This window comes from Podarcis filfolensis (assembly GCF_964270895.1).
Source record: "Podarcis filfolensis genome assembly, chromosome: 1".
NCBI lineage: Eukaryota > Metazoa > Chordata > Lepidosauria > Squamata > Lacertidae > Podarcis > Podarcis filfolensis.
Genome location: NC_139604.1, coordinates 120,871,694 through 120,893,565, shown reverse-complemented (window position 1 = coordinate 120,893,565; position 21,872 = coordinate 120,871,694). Strand labels below are relative to the sequence as shown.

The 21,872-nt window shown below is 50.1% G+C and overlaps 1 protein-coding gene and 2 long non-coding RNA genes across 4 annotated transcripts; 2 read left to right on the top strand and 1 right to left on the bottom strand.

The window, feature by feature from the left end:
* Positions 1-322: 322 nt before the first annotated feature.
* Positions 323-3,140, bottom strand: LOC310766559. Its single transcript, XR_014550249.1, has 2 exons — positions 3,007-3,140; positions 323-676 (listed from the first exon to the last, which is right to left on the bottom strand). It is a non-coding gene; the product is annotated as an uncharacterized lncRNA (long non-coding RNA).
* ANKRD9 (ankyrin repeat domain 9) lies at positions 2,965-11,032 on the top strand. 2 transcript variants are annotated; one of them, XM_083619656.1, is made up of 2 exons: positions 2,965-4,034; positions 9,905-11,032. In XM_083619656.1, the coding sequence occupies exon 2, from the start codon at positions 9,989-9,991 to the stop codon at positions 10,874-10,876; it is 888 nt and encodes a 295-aa protein (XP_083475782.1). In that variant the 5' UTR covers positions 2,965-4,034; positions 9,905-9,988; the 3' UTR covers positions 10,877-11,032. The 2 variants fall into 2 exon arrangements, with proteins under 2 accessions (XP_083475782.1, XP_083475783.1); XM_083619657.1 differs by lacking the exon at positions 2,965-4,034 and adding an exon at positions 5,518-5,667.
* Positions 11,033-13,786: 2,754 nt separating this feature from the next.
* On the top strand, positions 13,787-20,783 carry LOC310766757. Its single transcript, XR_014550404.1, has 2 exons — positions 13,787-15,787; positions 20,665-20,783. It is a non-coding gene; the product is annotated as an uncharacterized lncRNA (long non-coding RNA).
* Positions 20,784-21,872: the final 1,089 nt, after the last annotated feature.

Genomic DNA, 21,872 nt, shown 5'->3' with positions numbered 1-21,872 from the left:
TGAGGGCGGCAGCCTGTTCTGGGGCTGGGGTCGGGGGAAGCCCGAGCTTCCCCCGCCCCAGCCCCGCGGCTGGTGGGGGGGAAATAATATTTTTTAAAAATCCCCCCCCCCCAAAAAAACCCTAGGTGTGTCCTATGGGCCAGTGCGCCCTACAGGACGAAAAATACGGTATATGCTATATGGTAATATATGGACCTAATAGGTATCTAAAGCCATTTGTACACAACAAAATAGGAGCCTACACAACACAAAAAACTGTTGCTGTATGTAGGTTTTATTTTATTTTTTTATCTTATATTTTGGAAATGTACATCCAGGTGTCTTTCTTTAAATTTTTTTGGGGGCCCCAAGAGAGTGGGGCCCTAAGCTATAGCTTGTTTAGCTTATACATAAATCCGGCACTGGCCTTATCTACTGTTGGGCCCTATACTGGTCTTGTCTTCTCAATCCGCCGGAGCCAGTCTTTGCATGCAGGGGAAGTCTCTAATTCACTGAAGGTTTGAGACCCCTCAGCTACCAGCCCCTGGTTTAGTTGACTAGTCAAATGGGTTTCCTGGGCTGTGCCCACTGTCGCAATGCTGACAGCTTCTAGAAGCCGAAATGGAAGACCAGAAGAAGGCATCATGTGGCTTTTTCCAGATCAAGAAGTGCAGGCAGACTGACAGGCCACAGAGCACTGGAGAAACACAGGAAAGAAAAAGACACATCTCTCTCGACTGCCTCGCAGCTCAAGGTAAGCTCAAAATCCTGCGCCCACAGAAATGCTAAAGATAATCTAAATTGCCTTGAGAACGAAGGAGGAAAATGGAAGTCTTTTTTCTCAGGGAAGGAAACTTCTGGGACACTGGTGGACACATTTTGGCTCAGTGCTTATTCATATGGCTTATCATATGGTTCAAAAGTAGCCACATAGATATGGCATGCTCTGGTCCATGGGGTCACGAAGAGTCGGACACGACTAAACGACAAACGAGATATGGCATAATACCAACTAAAATTTAATTGTTAAGTGCATACCTTTGGTCAAGGAAACCAGCTCCATTTGTGGCTGTCTATATCATCACAACATAATACCAGAATGGTATTGTACTGACAACAGTCTTATCATTACTATCAAAAGTGGCTGTGTGTGAGTGACCTTGGGCGAAAGAAAGTCACAGCTAATCCTCAAAGTCAACTTCTCTTCCTATTAGCACAATCTTCCGAAGGTTCAGATTTCATTCTCCATTAAGGTGAATGCACTGTGGAATGGTTGCCAGGCGGAAGGGCTCTGCTGACTCCACCCCCTTCCAGTTACTACTCTGTGTTCAATGGGGGCTGCCCTTGGACACAGCTCAGAAACGTCAGCTGGTCTCCAAATGCAGCAGCCTGGGTTTTTTTACCCTGGGTAGGTCAGCAAGGCTTTTAAACTGTTTCTCTCAGAACTGCGTTAATCAAGGGTTATTTTGGCCTGGGGTCTCAAGCTCAATTTTAGACACTGGTTTTGGTATTTCCTAAGTTCTGCCAGACCAAATAAATGAAATTTGGGACATCGCCGGAGACCTTCATAGCTTTGTTTGGATTGCATTGACCTACTTTCAGTGGGGAATGTACAATGCTATTTGCCTCAGTCTAGGTTTCCACATAGAGCTTGGCAAACGCTCTGAATGATACACTTTCCTAACACATTCCAAGGCCAGATTATAGCACATATTGAAGTTCCTGTTTGCACTGGCTCAGCCTCCCCAGCACTGAGCATGCCACCCCTGTAAACTTTCCCTGGGTGCCTGGATTGGACACCCAGCCTCCCTGCTGTTCTGAACAGAGCTTATCTCTGTGAGTGAGTGAGTGTAACAGTGCCTCCTTCCTCCCACCCCCCGCTTGATGGGGGACTCGCACCATTTTGCGGTCTTGTCTTTCTTGCTGCTCTTGGTAGCCATTTTTTTTGTTATGTCACATCCCTACAGCAACATTTCTGGGACCACGGCACTTCCTCAAACTTCCAAATGTGTCAACTGGCCCCCAAAGGTTGGCAGAGCTGCACAGGGCCAAATTCCGTTGAAATCAGGAGGACTGACTTCCAGGACTGTCACCTGGTTAATTAATCTTAGCTGATTTATTAAATTGGATAGAAAGCAATACTTTTGAAGGAAAAATGCACACTTTCCTCTTTTTTATATATATGGTGTCCATTTAGCAGAGTGTTTCTCAACCTGTGGGTCCCCAGATGTTGTTGGACTACAACTCCCATCATTCCTAGCCAGCATGACCAGTGGTCAGGGATGATGGGAGTTGTAGTCCAACAACATCTGGGAACCCACAGTGAGTTACTGTATGCGCTGCTGAAAGGTCACTCACAACCCAACATGTAAAAGGTAAAGAGTTAGGGTTAGGTCCAGTCGTGGCCGACTCTGGGGTTGCAGCGCTCATCTCGCTTTATTGGCCGAGGGAGCCGGTGTACAGATTCCAGGTCATGTGGCCAGCATGACTAAGCTGCTTCTGGTGAACAAGAGCAGCGCACGGAAACGCAGGAGCAGTACCTATTTATCTACTTGCACTTTGATGTGCTTTCAAACTGCTAGGTTGGCAGGAGCAGGGACCAAGCAACGGGAGCTCACCCCATTGTGGGGGTTCGAACCGTCAACCTGATTGGCAAGTCCTAGGCTCTGTGGTTTAACCCACAGCACCACCCGCGTCCCACAACCCAATGTACTTCTGAGCAAACATGCTTGGAATAAGACTGCAAGAATGCTTTCACAAGCAACCTTCAAAATACCTTCTAGTCAACCGTACAAACCCACTTGTGAGCACCGTGACCACAAGTAGGACAGACCTGGTTTTAAAGAGGTTGTGCATTCAATCCAAGCAATATAGGTTTTAGTTCCATTTTTCAGGCAACGGGAATACACACACAAACCACACACCCTTAAAAAATTCCTGGGCACAGCCCAAATGTCACAGTCTTAATCATTAATTTCAGGTTCTAGGCAACGGATTGTCCCTGGGGCGAACCCTGAGGTGTGTCACCTTTCTTCCCACTTTCAGACACGACGCACAACTGCTCACGCTGAATGTGGAGAACAACAACAACCACCACCCTCCCGCGCCCAGCAAGGGCACCTCTGCGCGCCTCCCTGTGCGTAGAGGTCAAACTAAACCCCTGCTCTTCCTGATAGATTTCGGAAGAGCTCTTCTCCATAGCGGAGGTGATGATGACTCACTGAATGAAGTAAACAAATAAAAAGTTAGCAGCAGCAAAGTTGGATACTTGCAAGCCTGCAAAACCCCAAGAGGTGCGAGAGATTTGGAGAGAAGGGGAAGGAAGAGGATCCGCGCGCGCGCATGTGGAAGTTGGGCTCTCCCAACTCTGCTGTGCCTGGAGAGGACCACCTGATCCCCTTGGCGGGGGTGGTGGGTGGCACCCATGCCACCTGAGTCACCCCTTTCTTTCTTTCTTTCTTTCTTTCTTTCTTTCTTCCTGCCTCCCTCCGCGTCCTCGCTCGGTCTCCATGGCGCGCGCGCAGCCCGGCCAAGTTCCTTGGAACTTGGCCTCCCTCTGACGCAAACAATCGTCGCGGGGCGCCGGCCTCTCCTCCCTCGCAGCCAATGGGAAGTTGGGGGAGCCCCGGGCGGGGACCAATCACGGGGCGCTGGACGCTTCCCCGGTCCGGACTGACCTTCCCCGGGCCGGAGGGGATAAAAGAGCCTAGAGGAGGCAGCCGAGGTTTGGCTGCTGCTGCTGCTGCTGCTGCGCGGTGCTGCCTCTCCTGCGCTCCGGGAAGGGAAGCGGCGATCCAGCTCTGCGCAAGCAGCGGAGGAGAGCGGGGAGGAGAGCGCAGGCCGCGGAGGAGCTGGCGGAGGGCCGGGCTGAGCTGCGTGTGGTTGCCGAGGGCGGAGAGCAGGAGCGAGAGGCTCAGCTCATTCATTGCAGCAGCAGCAGCAGCAGCAGCAGGAAGCCGGCTCGGCTGTAAGGAGCCGGCGAGCGGCGTTGGCGCCCACGCGCAATTTCCCCTTTCCAAGTCCGAGGCGGCATCATCGCCGGCAGCGGAGGAGAGGTAAGGAGGATTCCGCTCGGGCTTCTTTCCCGTCGAGCAGCCGCTTCCCCTGGGCTCCGAGAGGCGTCCGTCCACCGGCAAGTGGGGCGGGCGACCCCTTTCTCTGCAAAAGCAGGAGGCGTAAGGGGAGATCTGGGGCGAAGGAGGAGAGAATTGGGGGCGCGGGAGGCGAAGATGGAGATCTAGGAAGAGAAGGGGGGCGCCTCGAAATGATGCGGGGGAATCGTAGAATTGTCAAGCTGGAAGGGACCCTCAAGGATCAACTAGTCCAGCCCCCCCTGCAATGCAGGAATCGCAACGGAAAGCATCCAGGACAGATGGCCGTCCAACCTCTGCTTGAAAACCTCCAAGGAAGGAAGAAGGAGAGTTTGGGGGGCGGGGAGCTGCAGAGCCTGGGGTTGTGAGGAGTTTTCCATTCTGCTCTGAAGCCTTGGCCTTGGAGATCGTTCTCCTAAAAGTAATAAGGTCCTCTCCAGAATGCCATGGGGCAGGAGAGAGAATTTGCCAAGCAAGGAGGGGAGCAGGACTCCTGAGCTTGGAGGTGAGGAGAGTGGAGGGCCTGGAGAGGGGAGCCTGGGCTTGTGTTGGAAGAAAGGCGAAGGCAGCGAGGAGGAGGTGGCTGGAGAAGGTGGGGAGAGCCTAGATCATGGGGCTGCAGCATCTGGAAAGACAAAGTTGTGGCATTTCATTGGTCTGGAATGGGGAAGGGCTGTAGCTCGGTGGCAGAGCATCTGCCTGGCATGCAGAACGTCGCAGGTTCAATCCCCAACATCTCCAGGTATGGCTGAGAGAGACACCCCACCCTCCCTGAAACCCTGGAGCTCCACTACTGGTCAGTGTGGGCAATACTGAGCTAATGGACCAAGCAGCTGCCTCACACTGAAAGCACTTGGGGCCCCTCAAAATGACTGAACTGGCCAATGGAGAGTGCACATTGAGTGAGTTTTTGTGGTAAATCGCACAACTCAAACCATGTTCACCTCAGCTGCCAGAATGCAACCAGATTTGGCAGCGGGGTGAGGCTGGCGGTGTGGCAGCTTCATAGTTGGGTGCAGTCGCACACCCAGCTCACTGCACACTGTATTTTTGCATCGCTACACTCAACTGGGGTTCTCAGGGACGCCAGCTTGGTCATGTGAACTGAAGCTCCTGTCACAGGCCTGCCAGCTGATTCACTGTGACACCGCTTCATACTTTGTCCCTTCCGACCAACGACTGAGGTGACGGTCTCAGTTGTTTCATAGCAAGCTTCTTTGAGCCAGGAAGCGAGTACCTTTCAACTTCTCAGCAAGCGCCAGTATGACAGAAAACTGTGTTTCTGAGTTGGCTGGCAGAGTTCCCTCATCTCAGGGGTATCAATAGGAAGAGAGAGACGCAGCAGTGACAACAGCGTGCTTTGATAATCCTCCTGAGCTGGGCTCAAAAGATGCCAGAAAGGAGAATATCCTTCTAAAAAGCAACAACTTTTGCCCCATTAGGTGCTTGGGAAACCCACGAGCTCCAAAGCCCGTAAGGCAGCCCTTTTCCAAACAGCTGTCTCCAGTGGTCAGTCGAGCCTACCTCACAGGGTTGTTGTTGGGGTTTAAATGAGAAGAACCATGGATATGGCACCTTGAGCTCAATGGACAAAAAGGTGGGATATAAATTCAATAATAAATAAATATATTTTAAAAAGTTGCCTTCCAGGGAGCCTCCCCCACCCCTGCACTCACTCCACAAACTTTGGCATTATCTCCTGCACACACACACACACACACACACACACACACACAGAGCAAGCCAATACATTGGGAGAGCACTGGGTTGTTGTCAAGAGTTGCTACAAGGAAGAAAATAAATAAATGGGAAGTCACATTACTGCATGTGTTATACTGATTGGGAATCTGGGAGTGCAGAGGGAGCGTAGGGAAGATTTGTAGATTGCTACCTTTCTGAATTTTAAATCTGCACAAATTCTGGGTTTCGGATGCATGGAACTGGAGCAGCCCATTGAGGTTCCACAAAGAAAGAGGAGCAAATGAAGCTGCCTTATACCATAGAATTGTAGAGTTGGGATGCCAAGAGTCACCAACCAGTGTGGTGTAGTGGTGAAGAGTGGTAGACTTGTAATCTGGGGAATCGGGTTCGCGTCTCCGCTCCTCCACATGCAGCTGCTGGGTGACCTTGGGCTAGTCACACTTCTCTGAAGTCTCTCAGCCCCACTCACCTCACAGAGTGTTTGTTGTGGGGGAGGAAGGGAAAGGAGATTGTTAGCCGCTTGGAGACTCCTTTGGGTAGTGATAAAGCGGGATATCAAATCCAAACTCTTCTTCAAGTCCAAGCTCCTGCTATGCAGAAATATAAACTGAAGCCTCCACGACAGATGGCCATCCAATCTCTGCTTTAAAAAACTCCCAAGGAAGGAAGAGTCCAAATTAAAACATTGGTTTATCTAGCTCAGTATTGCCTACACTGGTTCGGTGGCAGACAATCCAGCTCATCTGTTGTCTACACACGGCCTGGTAGCAGCTCTCTAGCTTTCAGACATTTCCAATCTGACCTGGAGATACTGGGGATTGAACCCAAGACTGTTCTGCATGCATGTTCTGCCGCTGAGCCACAGCCCTTCTGCCAATTTGCTTCACCATGTCAAGAACTGCGGTTCTGAAGCACATATCGTTCCGAGAGCTTCAGCTGTAATTCTCGTTCAGTGTTTGACATGCTGTTTATGCCTCAAGCTTTGAATTTCATAACCTATCTTTTGCCTCTTTGGGGGTCAAAGCAAACTGATCTCCTCCCACTGTTTTTCGTGCCCATTAACGATAAATGCCTGCTCAATAGAGTTTGGCGCAATCTAAGGATGTTGCAAGGCATGCTCTTCATTCTGTTATACCAGGAACTTCCAGTCAATGAAGTTGACGTCGGTCACATTTACACATGATATAGCACCTTGAACAGTCTTGGCTTCCCCCAAAGAACTCTGGGAGCTGTAGTTTCTTATAGGTGCTACAATTCCCATAGTTCCCTGGGAAGAAGGATTCACTGTTAAACCACTCTTATTTCCTAACATTTCTCAGCACCTTTCACAAGCTACAGCTCCCCAAATTATTCAGGGGAAACCATGGTGATTTGAAGTGGTATCACAGTGCTTTAAATGGGTGGTGTGAATGTGACCATAGATAGCTTTGTTAGTTAAATCAAAATACATGTCCTGTGTCTTTTTTTTTGGGGGGGGTAATATTCCTTATCCTATCCTAGGAAACCTCAAGGGCAATGGCCCTGAACAGATCTTTGCCTACAAGTTGTTTAGATTCCTGGTGTCCGGTAAAAGCTAACTTTGCAGTTTTCAGTTTCAGCTGCCTTAAGGGAAGTTGTTTGCAGTCTCCGGACCAGATTTAAGCTGCCCTGTTTGTTCAACCAGCTCTTCCCTCCCTGTTTTATTATATTTTTTAAAAAGGGACATGGGGTAGTGGGGGGAGGAGAGGAAAGTTAATTGCTAACTGTTGTGCTGAAAATTAGGAGGCACAAGAGGTGAAAGGATGAGGGGAGAAGTGTCCTTGCAGACTTTGTTGGGGGTTTAGGCAATTATTATCTAGAGCTGCTTAAGATTCTGCTGCAGAAAGGAGGACATTGCAGACAGTGGCTAAATCAGCCAGAGGGTTTGGTGGGATGCACAAGTCCTGTGATCTTCAGATGGAGGGCGGCTTACAAATTTAATAAATAAAATAGCATAAAATTAAAAGTCCATTGTGATGTGGGAGGTGGGAAGGAAGGTTGAGGAGTTAGTAGAGGGAAAGAGAAGGCTCTCTGGACATCAACATTAAAAAAACCCTGTAATTATTTAATTTTGAATTTATATCCCACCTTTTTGTCCATTGAGTTCAAGCTGACATATGCATGGTTCTCCTCTTTCCTCATTGAACCCCCACAACAACCCTGTGAGGTAGGATAGACTGAGAGAAACTGGCCCAAGGTGGCCAAGTGAAGTTCACAGCTGGGTGGGGATTTGAACCCTCGTCTTCCAGGTTCTAGTCCAGCACTCTAACCACTGTGCCACGTCTACTTAGGATTGCAGCCCCGCAATGGAGTGATGCTTAATTACTTTTATAATTTAGAGCAGGCATAGGCAAACTCCAGCCCTCCAGATGTTTGGGACTACAATTTCCATCATCCCTGACCAGTGGTCCTGTTAGCTAGGGATGATGGGAATTGTAGTCCCAAACATCTGGAGGGCTGGAGTTTGCCTATGCCTGATTTAGAGACTCCATCGCATGGCAGAGCGTTTATGCTAGCTTGTCTAAATGCATTCCCCTCATCTATATTGTTTGGAAGGTTTCAAAAAAATCCTCTCCCAGAACAGATTTTGTTCCTGTAATGAGAAAACACCAGATACAATACACCACATAATTTTGGGTTGCCCTCTTCTCAACGCCCATCAGAGATCTCCTAGTGACTCCCTTACAGCTCAAAATATCGATTTGCAGAGAGTCTGTAATCCAATATCTGTTGAGGGATGATACTCCCGAAACTATCAAGATAGTCTCGTGATACTTAGCCGAGATTTCTAAAGCTAAATCTAAAGTTGCCTGATTTATTTAATGGTGGTTATCTAGTCTTTTTATTGTATGTGTTTGAATTATCAATGTATTTGGATGACTTTGCATGGTTTTATGATTTTACTGTTTTAACTTATGCCAATAAAGGCTAGTTACAACTAAGTTACAACAACACTGCTCTATGCTGGGTGGTGCTGGAAGGAACATATGGAGCTGCCTTTGGCCGTGTGAAACCCTTGGTCCATCTAGTTCAGTATTGTCTGATCTACTGAGCCAGGTAGACCAATGGTCTGGCAGCTTTCTATAGTCCCGTGAAGTCACTGGTAAGACCACTTTTGCTCTCAGAAAGCCTTCTTTTGGAGTTGAAGGTGCCTTTGGCTTGGCCATATGGTTTGGGTACTGTACAGGTATTTTGAGAACGTGTGTTTCTGAACTACACAGGGAGTTGCTTGATGAAAGCACATGGATAAATACCATTACACTCAGTGGGGAGGGGGGACTTAGTGTTAGTTATAATAATTTTTATTTGTATCCCGCCCATCTGCCTAGGTGGCTTCCAACAAATATAAAAGCATAATGAAACATCAAACATTAACAGCTTCCCTATAGAGGGCTGCCTGCAGATGTCTTCTAAAGGTTCTGTCAACACCAACACTTTGAATTGTGCTTGGAAATGTACTGGGAGCCAGTATAGATCCTTCAGGACCGGTGTTATATGTTCTCGGAGGCCACTCCCAGTCACCAGCTTGGCAGCCATGTTCTGGATTAGTTGTAGTTTCCGAGTCACCTTCAAAAGTAGCCCCACATAGAGCGCATTGCAGTAGTCCAAGCGGGAGATAACCAGTGCATGTCATAAGGTCCAAACAACACATTATGGGAGAGTTCTCCTGCTTCTCAAAAAAAAAAAAAGTTCATAAAAAACTGAGCAGCGTCAATCTGCTGATGTTTTTGTCTTTCTTTTAATGCAGCTGGGCGTGGGGGTCTGAATTTGAACAGAACTATAGCACTGGGGAATTAAGGTGTTTTGACACGCACACACACCCATGATGTTTTCCTGGTCCAAATTGCCCTGCTCCCCAAGCTGCAGTTACCTTTGCAAGATTGTGGGGGTGTGAAGTAAGACACACGTTAAATTGGGACTAGCCAAAATGGCGCATTTCAGGTGTTGGGCTGGAGTTCCCATCATCCATGACCGGTGGCCTTTGTGTGCATGCACAACTTTTGTGTCGAAGAGCACCCTCTGATAAGAATTGTACAATGGGCTCAGAGGGGCAACGTCTGAGTGGGCAGCAGTGTGCTTGTGTGTCCTAATCATTGTGCTTCTTCCTTTCCCAGCATTCTCACCTCTCTTGGGCCTTCATGAAGAAACGGCTTGGTAGACCATTGAGAAGCCACCTTCCTTGACGCGCCACCCCAGCGATGCCCTGGAACATCAAATGGCTGAGCAGCTACAGCAGCCACAGCTCCCAGTCCCAGAAGCAATGCAAGAAGTCCTCCTTTGCCTTCTACCAAGCGGTGAGGGACCAGCTGCCCGTGTGGCTGTTGGAGGACATGAGGCGCATGGAGGCCTTCCACTGGCAGGAAGGGGGCAAAGTCAGCACCTACTCCCCTTCCGAGGCCCTCCTCTACGCCCTGGTGCATAACCACCAGCCTTACGCCCGCTACCTGCTGAGCAACTTCCCTCAGAGTGCCCTGGCTATCCCCAGCCTTCACTTCAGCTGCTGCCATTCCTCCGCTCCTCACTTGGCCATGGCTGTGCGCTACAACCGCGTCCACATCCTTCTGGAGATCCTGAAGGCCATCAGAGACTTCCCGGCGAGCGACCGGGCCAGCTATTTGGACCGCAGAGGGTGCAGCCGAGTGGAAGGAGGCAAGACCGCCCTCCACGTGGCTTGCGAGCTGGTGAGGCCTGAGTGTTTGCTCCTGCTGCTGGGCCACGGGGCCTCACCCTGCCTTGTTGACTGCACGGGGAACACACCCTTGGACCTTCTCCTGCAGCAGATCTGGGAGAGCCCGGCCTCGAACCTGCGCACCAAGCTGCTTCTCCTGGACTCCCTGTTCCTCTTTGTGCCTCAGGGCTCTCACTGTGCCATGAAGGAGCAGCTGCTGCAGGACTCTGAGCAATGGCAGGACCTGCTGGGGAAGCCCAGGTTCCAGTGGCTGGCGGGCTTAGCGCCTCCCTCCCTCTTTGTGAGTTCCATGCAAGTCTTAATCGGGACCATTACGCCAGATCAGTTCCCAGAGGCGCTAGACGACCTGCCTTTGCCACACTTCCTGAAGCCCTTGGACCTGAAACTCAAGAGTTAAGAACTTTCCCCCCGGGACGTCCTTCCTTCGCAGTTCCCGCTTGCGTGATGAAAATAGGGCTCTTGGCTCTTGTGCGGAGAGCCGGTGTGTTTAATATAAAAACTGTGGGAGTGGGAGAAGCATTTGTTTTCATTAGAATTTGTTTTTTTAAAAGCCCTGACTGTGGTGTTGTCTTTTATTTGAATATGGTGGAATACCTGCAGAGCGTTTGAGAGGAAATGTTTTGCTTGATGGTGAAGTGCAGATATTAAAAGCAAGCTTTGGCCCTCCAGATGCTGTTGGACTCAATGGCCAAGGGCTATGAGAATTGGAGGCTAGCAGTATTTGGAAGGCTACATGCTCCTCGTGCATGTCTGAAAAGGCAACGTAGGTGTTCAGAGCTGAGGCTAGCAGCCTAAATAATTAGATAAATCAGGGCTAGCGAACTTGCTGTCCTCAAGGCTTGGCTGGGCTCCAGCTTCCAATGTCCCTGCATGGTCATGATGGAGTCAGCAATGTAAACGGTACCAAGTAGGCCATTCCTGCAATGTGAAAATTGGCCACTGCTGCAAGCCTTCACTTCATATTATACACTTGTACCTTAGATCCTGAACGCCTTGGTACTTGGGCGTTTTGGCTCCCGAACACCGCAAACCCGAAAGTGAGTGTTCCGGTTTGCGAACGTTTTTTGGAACCCAAATGTCCGATGGGGCTTCCGTGGCTTCCGATTGGCTGCAGGAGTTTCCTGCAGCCAATCAGAAGCCGTGCTTTGGTTTCCAAACATTTTGGAAGTCGAATAGACTTCCGGAACGGATTCCGTTCGACCTCCAAGGTACGACTGTATATCCTTTCTGTGTGATCTAGGCTCCTCTTTTAAGCACAAACACTGGTAACTCACAAAACGGTTCCAAACCTTATGGCGATTTCCCGGAGCGCTCATAAAAATGATTTGGATTGCACAATCCCTTTTCCATCCTTATCCTCAGAGGAGAAGGCTGTCCATGGCTATTCGTCATGATGGCAATATTACCTCCAGCTCCAGAGACAACATGCCTCTCAAATACCATATGCTGGAGATGAGAGGTAGGGAGCGTGCCAGGGGGCACATGCCGTGGGGCTTTGCAAAGGCGTGGGGCTTTTAACCTTTGTTCTGATCCACACATAGGGCTTATGCGCCTGCCAGCACATCCACACCTCTCGGGAGTGCATTCCACAGCAATTATATGGGGTTGGAATATCGTTTTAAACACAGACGTGGAACCATGGGGTGCATTCCAGAGAGGGCGAACATGGAGGAATATTTATATTGCATCAAAACACAGTTGTTAGGTTATTATAAATAACTAATCCACCTGGTCCCCGAATGCATTCTTTTATCTCCCCTCCCCCTTTCGTATTCCAGTACTTTGCAAAAGATGCCCATTTGCCGTTAAGAGAATTGTTACTTTATCTGCCTTCGGCTGGATGTGAATAACAGCACAGCCCATAGAAAGAGAAAAGCACAGAGGGTTTGGGTTGAAGGAAGATGCTTTGTGTAGGCAATTGATCCATATTAGCTCATCATCCCCAGTTCCACCTTGAGATGCCAAGTATCACACCTGGGGGGCCTCTTGCAAGCCAGGCATGTTTCCCACAACTGACCTGTCAGCAATTCAAATCAGTGGAATCTGAGAAACTGATGCTTTGATCCAGCTGAACATGCATGCATCTGCCAGGGATAGATAATCAGCAATAGCACTGTTGTGATGTCCCCCTCGTTCATTGAGTAGCAGCTTGGCAGCATCACTGATATATAGACCAGGGCAATGTGTGCACATTCCCAGCAAAGGAACATCATCTACAGGATTCATTTGCATGTGTGGTTCGTCCCCCATTTATAAAGAGGTGAATGGAAGAGGCGCTAAAGGATCCTGCAGTCCTGTGGGTGTTTGCAGTGGTTCAGGAGTGGCATATTGGCTAATCTGCCAGTCTGAAATCACTTAACACAGGATAGGATGGAGGGACAGTACCATACCACTTACCACTTCAAGCTTCCCGTCCGTTTCTGTGCTATTTAACTGAACACCTGCTTCAAAAATGGCAGATTCTTAGACTTGTCCTTTAATTAGCTCCACTCCCCCTCCCCCCTTTTTTTTGCAAAATCAGTATCACCACAGATTTCCCTTTTCCTAGGAAGCAGAAAGTGACTAATAAAAGATAAAGGTAAAGGGACTCCTGACCATTAGATCTAGTCGCGGACAACTCTGGGTTGCGGCGCTCATCTCACTCTACTGGCTGAGGGAGCCGGCGTACAGCTTCCGGGTCATGTGGCCAGCATGACTTAGCCACTTCTGGCAAACCAGAGCAGCGCACGGAAACACTGTTTACCTTCCCGCCGGAGCGGTACCTATTTATCTACTTGCACTTTGACGTGCTTTCGAACTGCTAGGTTGGCAGGAGCAGGGACCGAGCAACGGGAGCTCACCCCGTCGCGGGGGTTCAAACTGCCAACCTTCTGATCGGCAAGCCCTAGGCTCTGTGATTCAGACCTCAGCGCCAGGGTTGCCATATTTCAAAAAGTAAAAACCAGGGCATCCCAAAAGTTTTTTGGGAAGACCCCCCCCCAAAAAAAAAACATTTTTAGACAACTGAACTTTGAGAAATTCCCCTGGACATCAATTCCGCCTTTGAAATCCCAGTAATGTCCAGACGTATGGCAGCCTTATAAAAGAGATCTTGCCGTATCCTGGAAAGAGTTGCAAAAAAAATATGTATTTTTGACTAATGCAGATGCTGGCCACATTCACACCAGGCCTTTAAAGCACTTAAGATTGGTTGTGCAACTACTCTGGGAATTGTAGATCTGGGAGGGGAATAAGGGTCTCCCCTAACAGCTCTCAGCAGCACCCTTCACAAACTGCAGCTCCCAGAATTACTGGGGGGCAGGGGTGGGAATCCTGACTGTTTAAAGCGTTCTCAGAGCGCTTTATATGTGCAGTGTTAATGTGGTCGCTGTGGCTTCAATTACTAAGCCCTCTTGATTCTTAACTCTACCCTTCCTCCTCTGCTTAACACTCACCCAGAAAAAGCGCTACTGATCTGAAAAGCTTGCTCACTATTTCATAACAATTTGGTTGGTCGCGGAATTCGGAATGTTTCCAAAATAAAAGCGTACCTTTCCGTACCCGGAGAAAAAAACACTTGATTTTAACCTACCTAATTTCTCTGCTCAGTTTATTTCAGATCCTCCAAGTGTCCCTATTTTCCAGGGTCAGTCCTGGATTTACAAAAGCTGTCCCGCTTTCTGATTTGATCCCAGAATGTCCCGCTTTTCCTCAGGGCAGGGGTGCCGAAACATTTTTCAAAGAGGGCCAGATTGGATGAAGTGAACATGCGTGAGGGCCGACCAAAGTTCTTGAGCTTTTTTCAGGATTGAAGTTGTTGAACCTTTTTTAAAGGTTTGACCCCAATCAATAAACTGCCACAGGAGCCAGATAAAACCGTCCAGGGGGGTGGATTAGGCCCCCCCAAACGGACTTTGTACATGCCTGCCTTAGGGTGTCCCTGTTTTCATCAGAGAAATGTTGGAGGTTATGGAGTTATGCGACCCCTGAGCCAAGGAGATAAGTAACTACAATTCTTAGAAGACATCTGAAGGCAGCCCTGTATAGGGAAGTGTTGTTGTTTTTTTTTTAAAGTAATGTTTTATTATGCTTGTTGCTCAGTCTGTAGAGCATGACACTCTTAATCTCAAGTTCATGGGTTCGAGTCCCATGCTGCGCAGAAGATTCCTGCATTGCAGGGGGTTGAGCTAGATGACTCTGGGGAGTCGATTCCAACTCTATAATTCTATGATTCTACTCCCCCGGATCCTCGTTAGGATCCGGAATTCATTAATGCTTTGGAAAGGTGCTGGGACTGCCAAAGGCTTTGAACAAGAGGCCTACTGTTCTGACACGGAGTATTACCTCACAAGCAGCGATTCTGTTTCCTAACACTTGACAGCATGCCCAAATCGGGCCTTTCAAAGGGGTCACTCATCGTCATCATCACTGTGGCCTTTCTGCAGGGGTTGCTGGCTGGAAAAGAAAGGGGAAAAAAGGCAGCTAATGCCCATTATACAGCTGCTGTCATGCTTAATAAAGCTATCTGGGGTTGCTATGTCAACCAAACTAATGGGCACCAAGGCCAGCTTCCAAAAATGGCCGCCACAGAGCAAGAAAGGGAAAGGGAGAAATCCCCTTCGCCTACAAAAGAAAGAGAAATATACTTTTATTTTAGTCAGGATTCATCAAGGGTATATTTCAATCCCGTTTCCAATCAGTTCAGCCCTGGAATATGTGAAGACTATGTCTAGGAAGAAGAGAGTTACTTCTGACCATGTGCAAAGTATCTCTCCTTCACCATTGAGTATTCGTCGTCAAAATGCACACACCCATGGCAGACGTTTCCGGTGCTGAGCTGATTGTATATTTATTTAATTAACAAGATTGATATGCCATTTAATCATCAAAACCTGGAAGCAGTTTATATAAAATATACATAAAAATTACCGATGAAAGCAAAAATGATTTAGCCTAAAAAAAAATATTCCCAAATAAAATACCAGCAATTTTTTAAAAAAACATACCTTATAAAAGACATACAAAAAGGCCTATGAAATTTACATGTCTGGGGAGGCTTTCTTCAACAAAATTATTTTTTAGCAGGAGCTGGAAGAAGTATAGTGAAGGTGTCTGACTAATCAAGGGGCAACAAATCCCATAAACTGTGACTCTTTCCCACCCTACCATATATGAGAAAAAAATGAGAATTGCAATGATAGAACACTGTTCTGTTCCTTGCGTAAAAATGGGAATCATTTTGAAAATCTAGTTTCCAAACGACATGGAAGGAGGTTGGAAGGCAATAAGATCTCTGATTTAATAATAATAATAATAATGGCTTTTAATTGTGTGTTTTGTATGTGTTATGTACTGAGTTGAATAGGATCCAAACTGCAGCAGTCTGATTGGTCCTAGAACAATAGGATTCAGAATGCAGCAGTCAGATTGGTCCTAGAACAATGCAGCAATATGATTGGTTGGCAGGAACCACCCAATCATGCTCCAGATAGAAGTGAATCCACAACCTGATTGGCTTACAGTAGAATTCCGGAATTAGCCAATCATGTGCAGCCCATTGTGTAAATAATGTATATAAAGCAGATACCTTGAGGGGACTTTCATTCATTCCTCCTCACCACTATGAGCTGAATAAAGAGCATGAAATCACTTTGCGACTCTGAGTATATTTCACTGGCGACGAGGATGGGATCCCGCTGAGCTGACTGCCACACACAGCACCGCAGCACCGCCACCTGCCGCACCGCTGCCTCGCACCGTGTATCCAGGCTTCAGCTCCGGGACACAAGGAACTCAGAATGGCAACCGACAGCAGCTTCTCGCCGTTCAACCCAGCATCTGGAGACTGGGAAGCGTATGCCTCCCGTTTCACCTTCCTCCTAGAAGCCAAAGGGGTCACCGATGAAGAAGACGCCAAGAAGAGGGCGATATTCTTCAGCGTCTGCGGAGAGGAGACGTTTGAAATCGCCCGGGCTCTCCTTGCACCCGAAGACGTCGCTACTGTTCCATACAAAACAATAATGGAACAGCTGAAGGGGCACTTTTCGCCACAGCCCTCTGTGGTGGCTCGTCGAAATGCCTTCTATGCAAAGCGGCAAGCCCCTGGGGAAACCATAACTGGGTTTGTGACCTCTCTCCGCCAAGCTGCCCGGTTCTGCAACTTCTCAGAGCTGGAGAACATGCTTCGTGACCGCCTCGTCGGTGGCCTGAAGGATGAGAAGCTGCAACGACGCCTCTACGCTAAGAAGAACCTAACGTTCCAGGTCGCTCTGGAGGAGGCCCTGGCAACGGAAGCTGCCGAGAGGTCGACGCAAGAGGCACGGCCGAGCCAGCCGTCCCAACCGAGGGTCCACCACGAAGACCTCACCGACGACTCAGGATCCAACAGGGAGGAGGTGCACCGAGTACAGCAGCGCACTCAAGCAGCCCACATACCACAGCTGCCTCGACGAGAAGCAGGGAACTGCGCAAGCTGTGGAGACAGTCACGAGAGGAGGACCTGCCGTTTCCGCAACGCAGAGTGCAGGCAGTGCAGAAAATTGGGACACATCGCCCGGGTGTGTCGAGCTCGGCCCACCCGACGCCAGGCATCAGATGACCAATCCAAGAGCCCCAGGTCCCGGGGCCCAACACACCAAGGCAACTCGACGGAGCTCACGGACTTCCAGGTATACCAGTTGCCCCACCCCAACGTAGAGAAAATTTATGTAGAGGTACAGATAGAGGGGGCCCCATGCCGCATGGAGCTTGACACGGGTTCAACTCTATCCATAATCTCGGCAAGGACCTTAAGGAAACTGTGTCCTACTGGGGGTCCCAAACTCAGGCCGGCCCCATTCACCCTCCGGGACTTCCAGAAACGTAAGGTCCCCACAATGGGGGTGGGGACCTTCAGGGTGCAATACCGAGGGCGGACGCGGCAACTGGACTTGCTTGTGGTCAAGGGCCCCTACATTAGCTTACTGGGATTGGCATGGTTTGGACCACTGGGGCTAGCCGTCACCGGGGTGAACCACACGAGCTTACAAGTGGACGTGGACGCCATATGCAAGGAATTTCCGGGGGTTTTTGATGGGAAATTGGGACAGTATACGGGCCCCCCCATTGCTCTACAGCTTGACCCCGCAGTACGACCAGTCAGGCTCAAGGCCCGCCGGGTCCCGTTCGCCCTGAAACCCCGTATAGACGAGGAATTGGACCGACTCGTGGAGCAAGGCGTGCTGGAGCCGGTGCCTAATGCCCCCTGGGAAACCCCAATCGTCACACCCGTCAAGCCGAATGGTTCGGTCCGCATCTGCGCAGACTACAAATGTACCATAAACAAGGCCCTCACAGCCCATGCATACCCAGTGCCAGTGGTCAGCCATGTCCTTGCCACCCTGGCTGGGTCGAAAATTTTTGGCAAGCTGGACTTGGCCCAAGCATATCAACAACTGCCAGTAGATGAGGCCACAGCAGAGGCACAGACGATTGTGACGCACAGAGGAGCGTTCAGGGTAAAGCGGCTGCAATTCGGTGTCAGCGTGGCACCAGGCATATTCCAGAATCTAATGGACTCTCTCCTTAAAGGGATTCCTGGCGTCACCCCCTTCTTCGATGATGTGTTGATTGCCGGGCCCACACCAGAGGAGTTTGAGGACCGCCTCCGCACCGTTCTGCACCGTTTCCAGACGGCGGGTCTCAAGGTGAAGCGGGAAAAATGTCTACTAGGAGTGCCTCAGGTGGACTTTCTGGGATTTATGGTGGACGCAGAAGGGGTCCACCCGACTGGGGACAAGGTACGGGCCATTTGTGATGCCCCAGCGCCCAAGAACAAGACTGAACTTCAGGCCTTCTTGGGACTATTGAACTTTTACCATTCCTTCCTTCCCCACAAGGCGGCGGTAGCGGAGCCCCTACACAGACTCCTGGACAAGCGGGCCCCTTGGGTGTGGGGCCAGCGCCAGGAGGCCGCATTCCAGGCAGTCAAGGACTTGCTTGTCTCAAACTCGGTCTTGGCACACTTCGACGAGAGGCTGCCGGTGGTGCTAGCATGCGACGCCTCACCCTATGGCATTGGCGCTGTCCTGGGACACCAACTCCCGGATGGAAGAGAGGTACCGGTGGCATACTTTTCCCAGACACTCAACGCAACCGAGCGGAACTACTCGCAAATCGACAAGGAGGGTCTGGCAATCGTGAAGGGAGTAAAAAAATTCCATGATTTCTTGTACGGGCGGCCCTTCACCGTGGTGACTGACCACAAGCCCTTGCTTGGCTTGTTTGCCTCCGAAAAGCAGACCCCCCAAGTGCTGTCTCCTCGTGTCCTCAGGTGGTCAATTTTCCTTGCCAGCTACCAGTATGCACTGATTCACCGCCCTGGGAAGGCGATGGGCCATGCGGACGCCCTCAGCAGGCTACCACTACCGGAAACAGGCCCCGACCCAGCACCTGCACAAGAGGTTATGAGCCTGGAGCTGCTTCCCGACCGCCCCATTCAGGCACAAGAAGTTGCACACCATTCCAAGAAAGATAGGGTCATCTCCCGCGTCCTGGACTGGGTGTGGAGGGGATGGCCCAGCAGCAGCCCCGGGCCAGAATTCGCCGGCTACACAACCCGCAAACATGAACTGTCGGCCCACAAGGGGTGCCTGTTATGGGGAAGCAGGGTCGTTGTTCCCCAGCCCCTCCGCAAAAGGGTCCTCACAGCCCTACACGAGACACACCCAGGGGTAGTAAGAATGAAGGCCCTTGCCAGGAGTTATGTGTGGTGGCCGGGGATCGACGGAGAGATAGAGGCCTGGGTCAAACACTGCCAGGCCTGCCAAGAATCCCGCCCAGATCCCCCAAGGGCCCCAGTCCAGTCCTGGGAGTCCGCCCGAGCACCATGGTCACGCCTGCATGTGGACTTCGCTGGCCCCTTTCAGGGGAAAACATTCTTCATAGTGGTGGACTCCTACACCAAATGGCTGGAAGTCGCACTGGTACCGTCCACTTCTACGTCCGCAGCCATCCGGGTACTACGCAGGCTGTTTGCAACCCACGGGCTCCCTGACACTCTCGTCTCAGACAACGGGACTGCATTTACGTCAGGAGAATTCCAAACCTTCACAGCGCAGAACGCCATCCGCCACATCCGTTCGGCGCCATTCCACCCTGCCACCAATGGCCAAGCAGAACGCATGGTGCGGACCACCAAGGACACCCTTCGCCGCATGACGCAAGGGGATTGGGAGTACCGCCTTGCCACATTCCTCCTAGCACAACACAGCACCCCCAGCTCAACGACTGGCCGGAGCCCCGCTGAACTACTAATGGGTCGGCGCCTTGCAATCAGATTGGACCACCTTCACCCCGATAGAGCTCAGGATGAGGTAGTGGTGGGGGAAGGCAGGAACCCCCGGACCTTCGAGGCCCAGGACCCAGTGTACGCAAAGAATTTTGGGGCAGGCCCAGCATGGGTACCCGCCACAGTCACCAGGGTCACTGGTCCCGTGTCGTACGAGGTGCTAACGGATGGGGGGCAATGCTGGCGCCGCCACTGCGACCAGATACGGCGACGATTCCCGGGAGAAAACCAGGAGGAGGAAAGGTCAGAGGAGTCCCAAGGGAACAGAGGGGCAGTGAGGCCCATAGAGCAGGAGGGGCCAGCAGGAGAGGCAGAATCAGTAAATACAGAGAGGACCCGCGAAGCCAAAAGGACACCGGAACCAGAACCACGACTGAGCGAGCCGGTTGCACCAGACCAGACAGGCCCATCACAGCCAGCATCCTTGGAACATGAGCCAGAACCTGAACCCCGGACCAGGGAACACCCCAGGCCGCAACGCACACGTAGGCCACCGGCGTACCTCGAGGACTATGAATGCGACCTCCCGGGCAGGACTGGAACTTAGAGGGGAGGGGTGTTATGTACTGAGTTGAATAGGATCCAAACTGCAGCAGTCTGATTGGTCCTAGAACAATAGGATTCAGAATGCAGCAGTCAGATTGGTCCTAGAACAATGCAGCAATATGATTGGTTGGCAGGAACCACCCAATCATGCTCCAGATAGAAGTGAATCCACAACCTGATTGGCTTACAGTAGAATTCCGGAATTAGCCAATCATGTGCAGCCCATTGTGTAAATAATGTATATAAAGCAGATACCTTGAGGGGACTTTCATTCATTCCTCCTCACCACTATGAGCTGAATAAAGAGCATGAAATCACTTTGCGACTCTGAGTATATTTCAGTATGCATAATGTTGCAAACTTCTGTGGTGTTCTTTATGGCTAGCAGTATATAAATATTAACGATTTCAATAAATAAAAAGCGGGATGGCGAATCCCTTTGCAGACATAACAGAAGATTAATTAAGGAAATCTTGATCCCTCAAGTCTAGTCTCAGGATTGAGGGAGTCAAATTCATTTGAAGAGAACAGGCCAGCCAACATCACAACTAGTTTTGCCTATTATACCGCGTACTTCCCACTACGTATCAGTCAGAGGAAGGTTCTGGAATTGCCGCACAATTGGCCACAAGCAGCCTGCTCCTGGGACACTCTGCAATCGTTTCTACACAGTCTGGGGGTGGCGGCGTTTGACCTTGCCTGGCGGAGAAGTATTCCGCTCAGCTGATTTCAGAAAACAGTTATCTTTCTAGGCCAAGAGATGTTGCATCACTCGTCCCCTATCACATTCGCAGCCCAAAGGAAAGGGGGGGGGAGCAGCAAAGCATTGAGATCAAGTGTCAGGCTCAGAGGAGAGGGAGATAGCAGCGTGTAGCTTAGACACACTTGAACTCACGGAAATCCCCAAGCTTTATAAACACACTGAGATACTTAGCATTGGAACCCTGCATGATTTTTGTACATGCATTGGGAGAAAAACCCACAACCTTGCCTACGGCGAAAACTATTTTTCCTTCTGCACCTTTTCTTTTAAGCTTGATTCACCTGCTGCCCTGTGATTAGGTAAAGTAAAGGTAAAGGGACCCCTGACCATTAGGTCCAGTTGTGGCCAACTCTGGGGTTGCGGCGCTCATCTCGCTTTATTGGCCGAGGGAGCCGGTGCACAGCTTCCGGGTCATGTGGCCAGCATGACTAAGCCGCTTCTGGCGAACCAGAGCAGTGCACGGAAACGCCGTTTACCTTCCCGCTGGAGCGCTACCTATTTATCTACTTGCACTTTGACGTGCTTTTGAACTGCTAGGTTGGCAGGAGCATTATGGGACAGAGCAATGGGAGCTCACCCCGTCGTGGGGATCCAAACCGCCAACCTTCTGATCAGCAAGTCCTAGGCTCTGTGGTTTAACCCACAGCGCCACCCGCGTCCCGTGATTAGATAGTTATCCTTAAAATAAAAATTTTTAAACGGCTTTTATCGACCCGTGGTTTTCTCCCAGGCCCTGACAAAAAGAACTCTCAGCCCAGTTCTCGAAACAGCATCTTG

What these genes read in the sequence shown, in the direction of transcription:
- ANKRD9 (XM_083619656.1), top strand. Translation starts at nt 9,989, where the DNA reads ATGCCCTGGAACATCAAATGGCTGAGCAGCTACAGCAGCCACAGCTCC.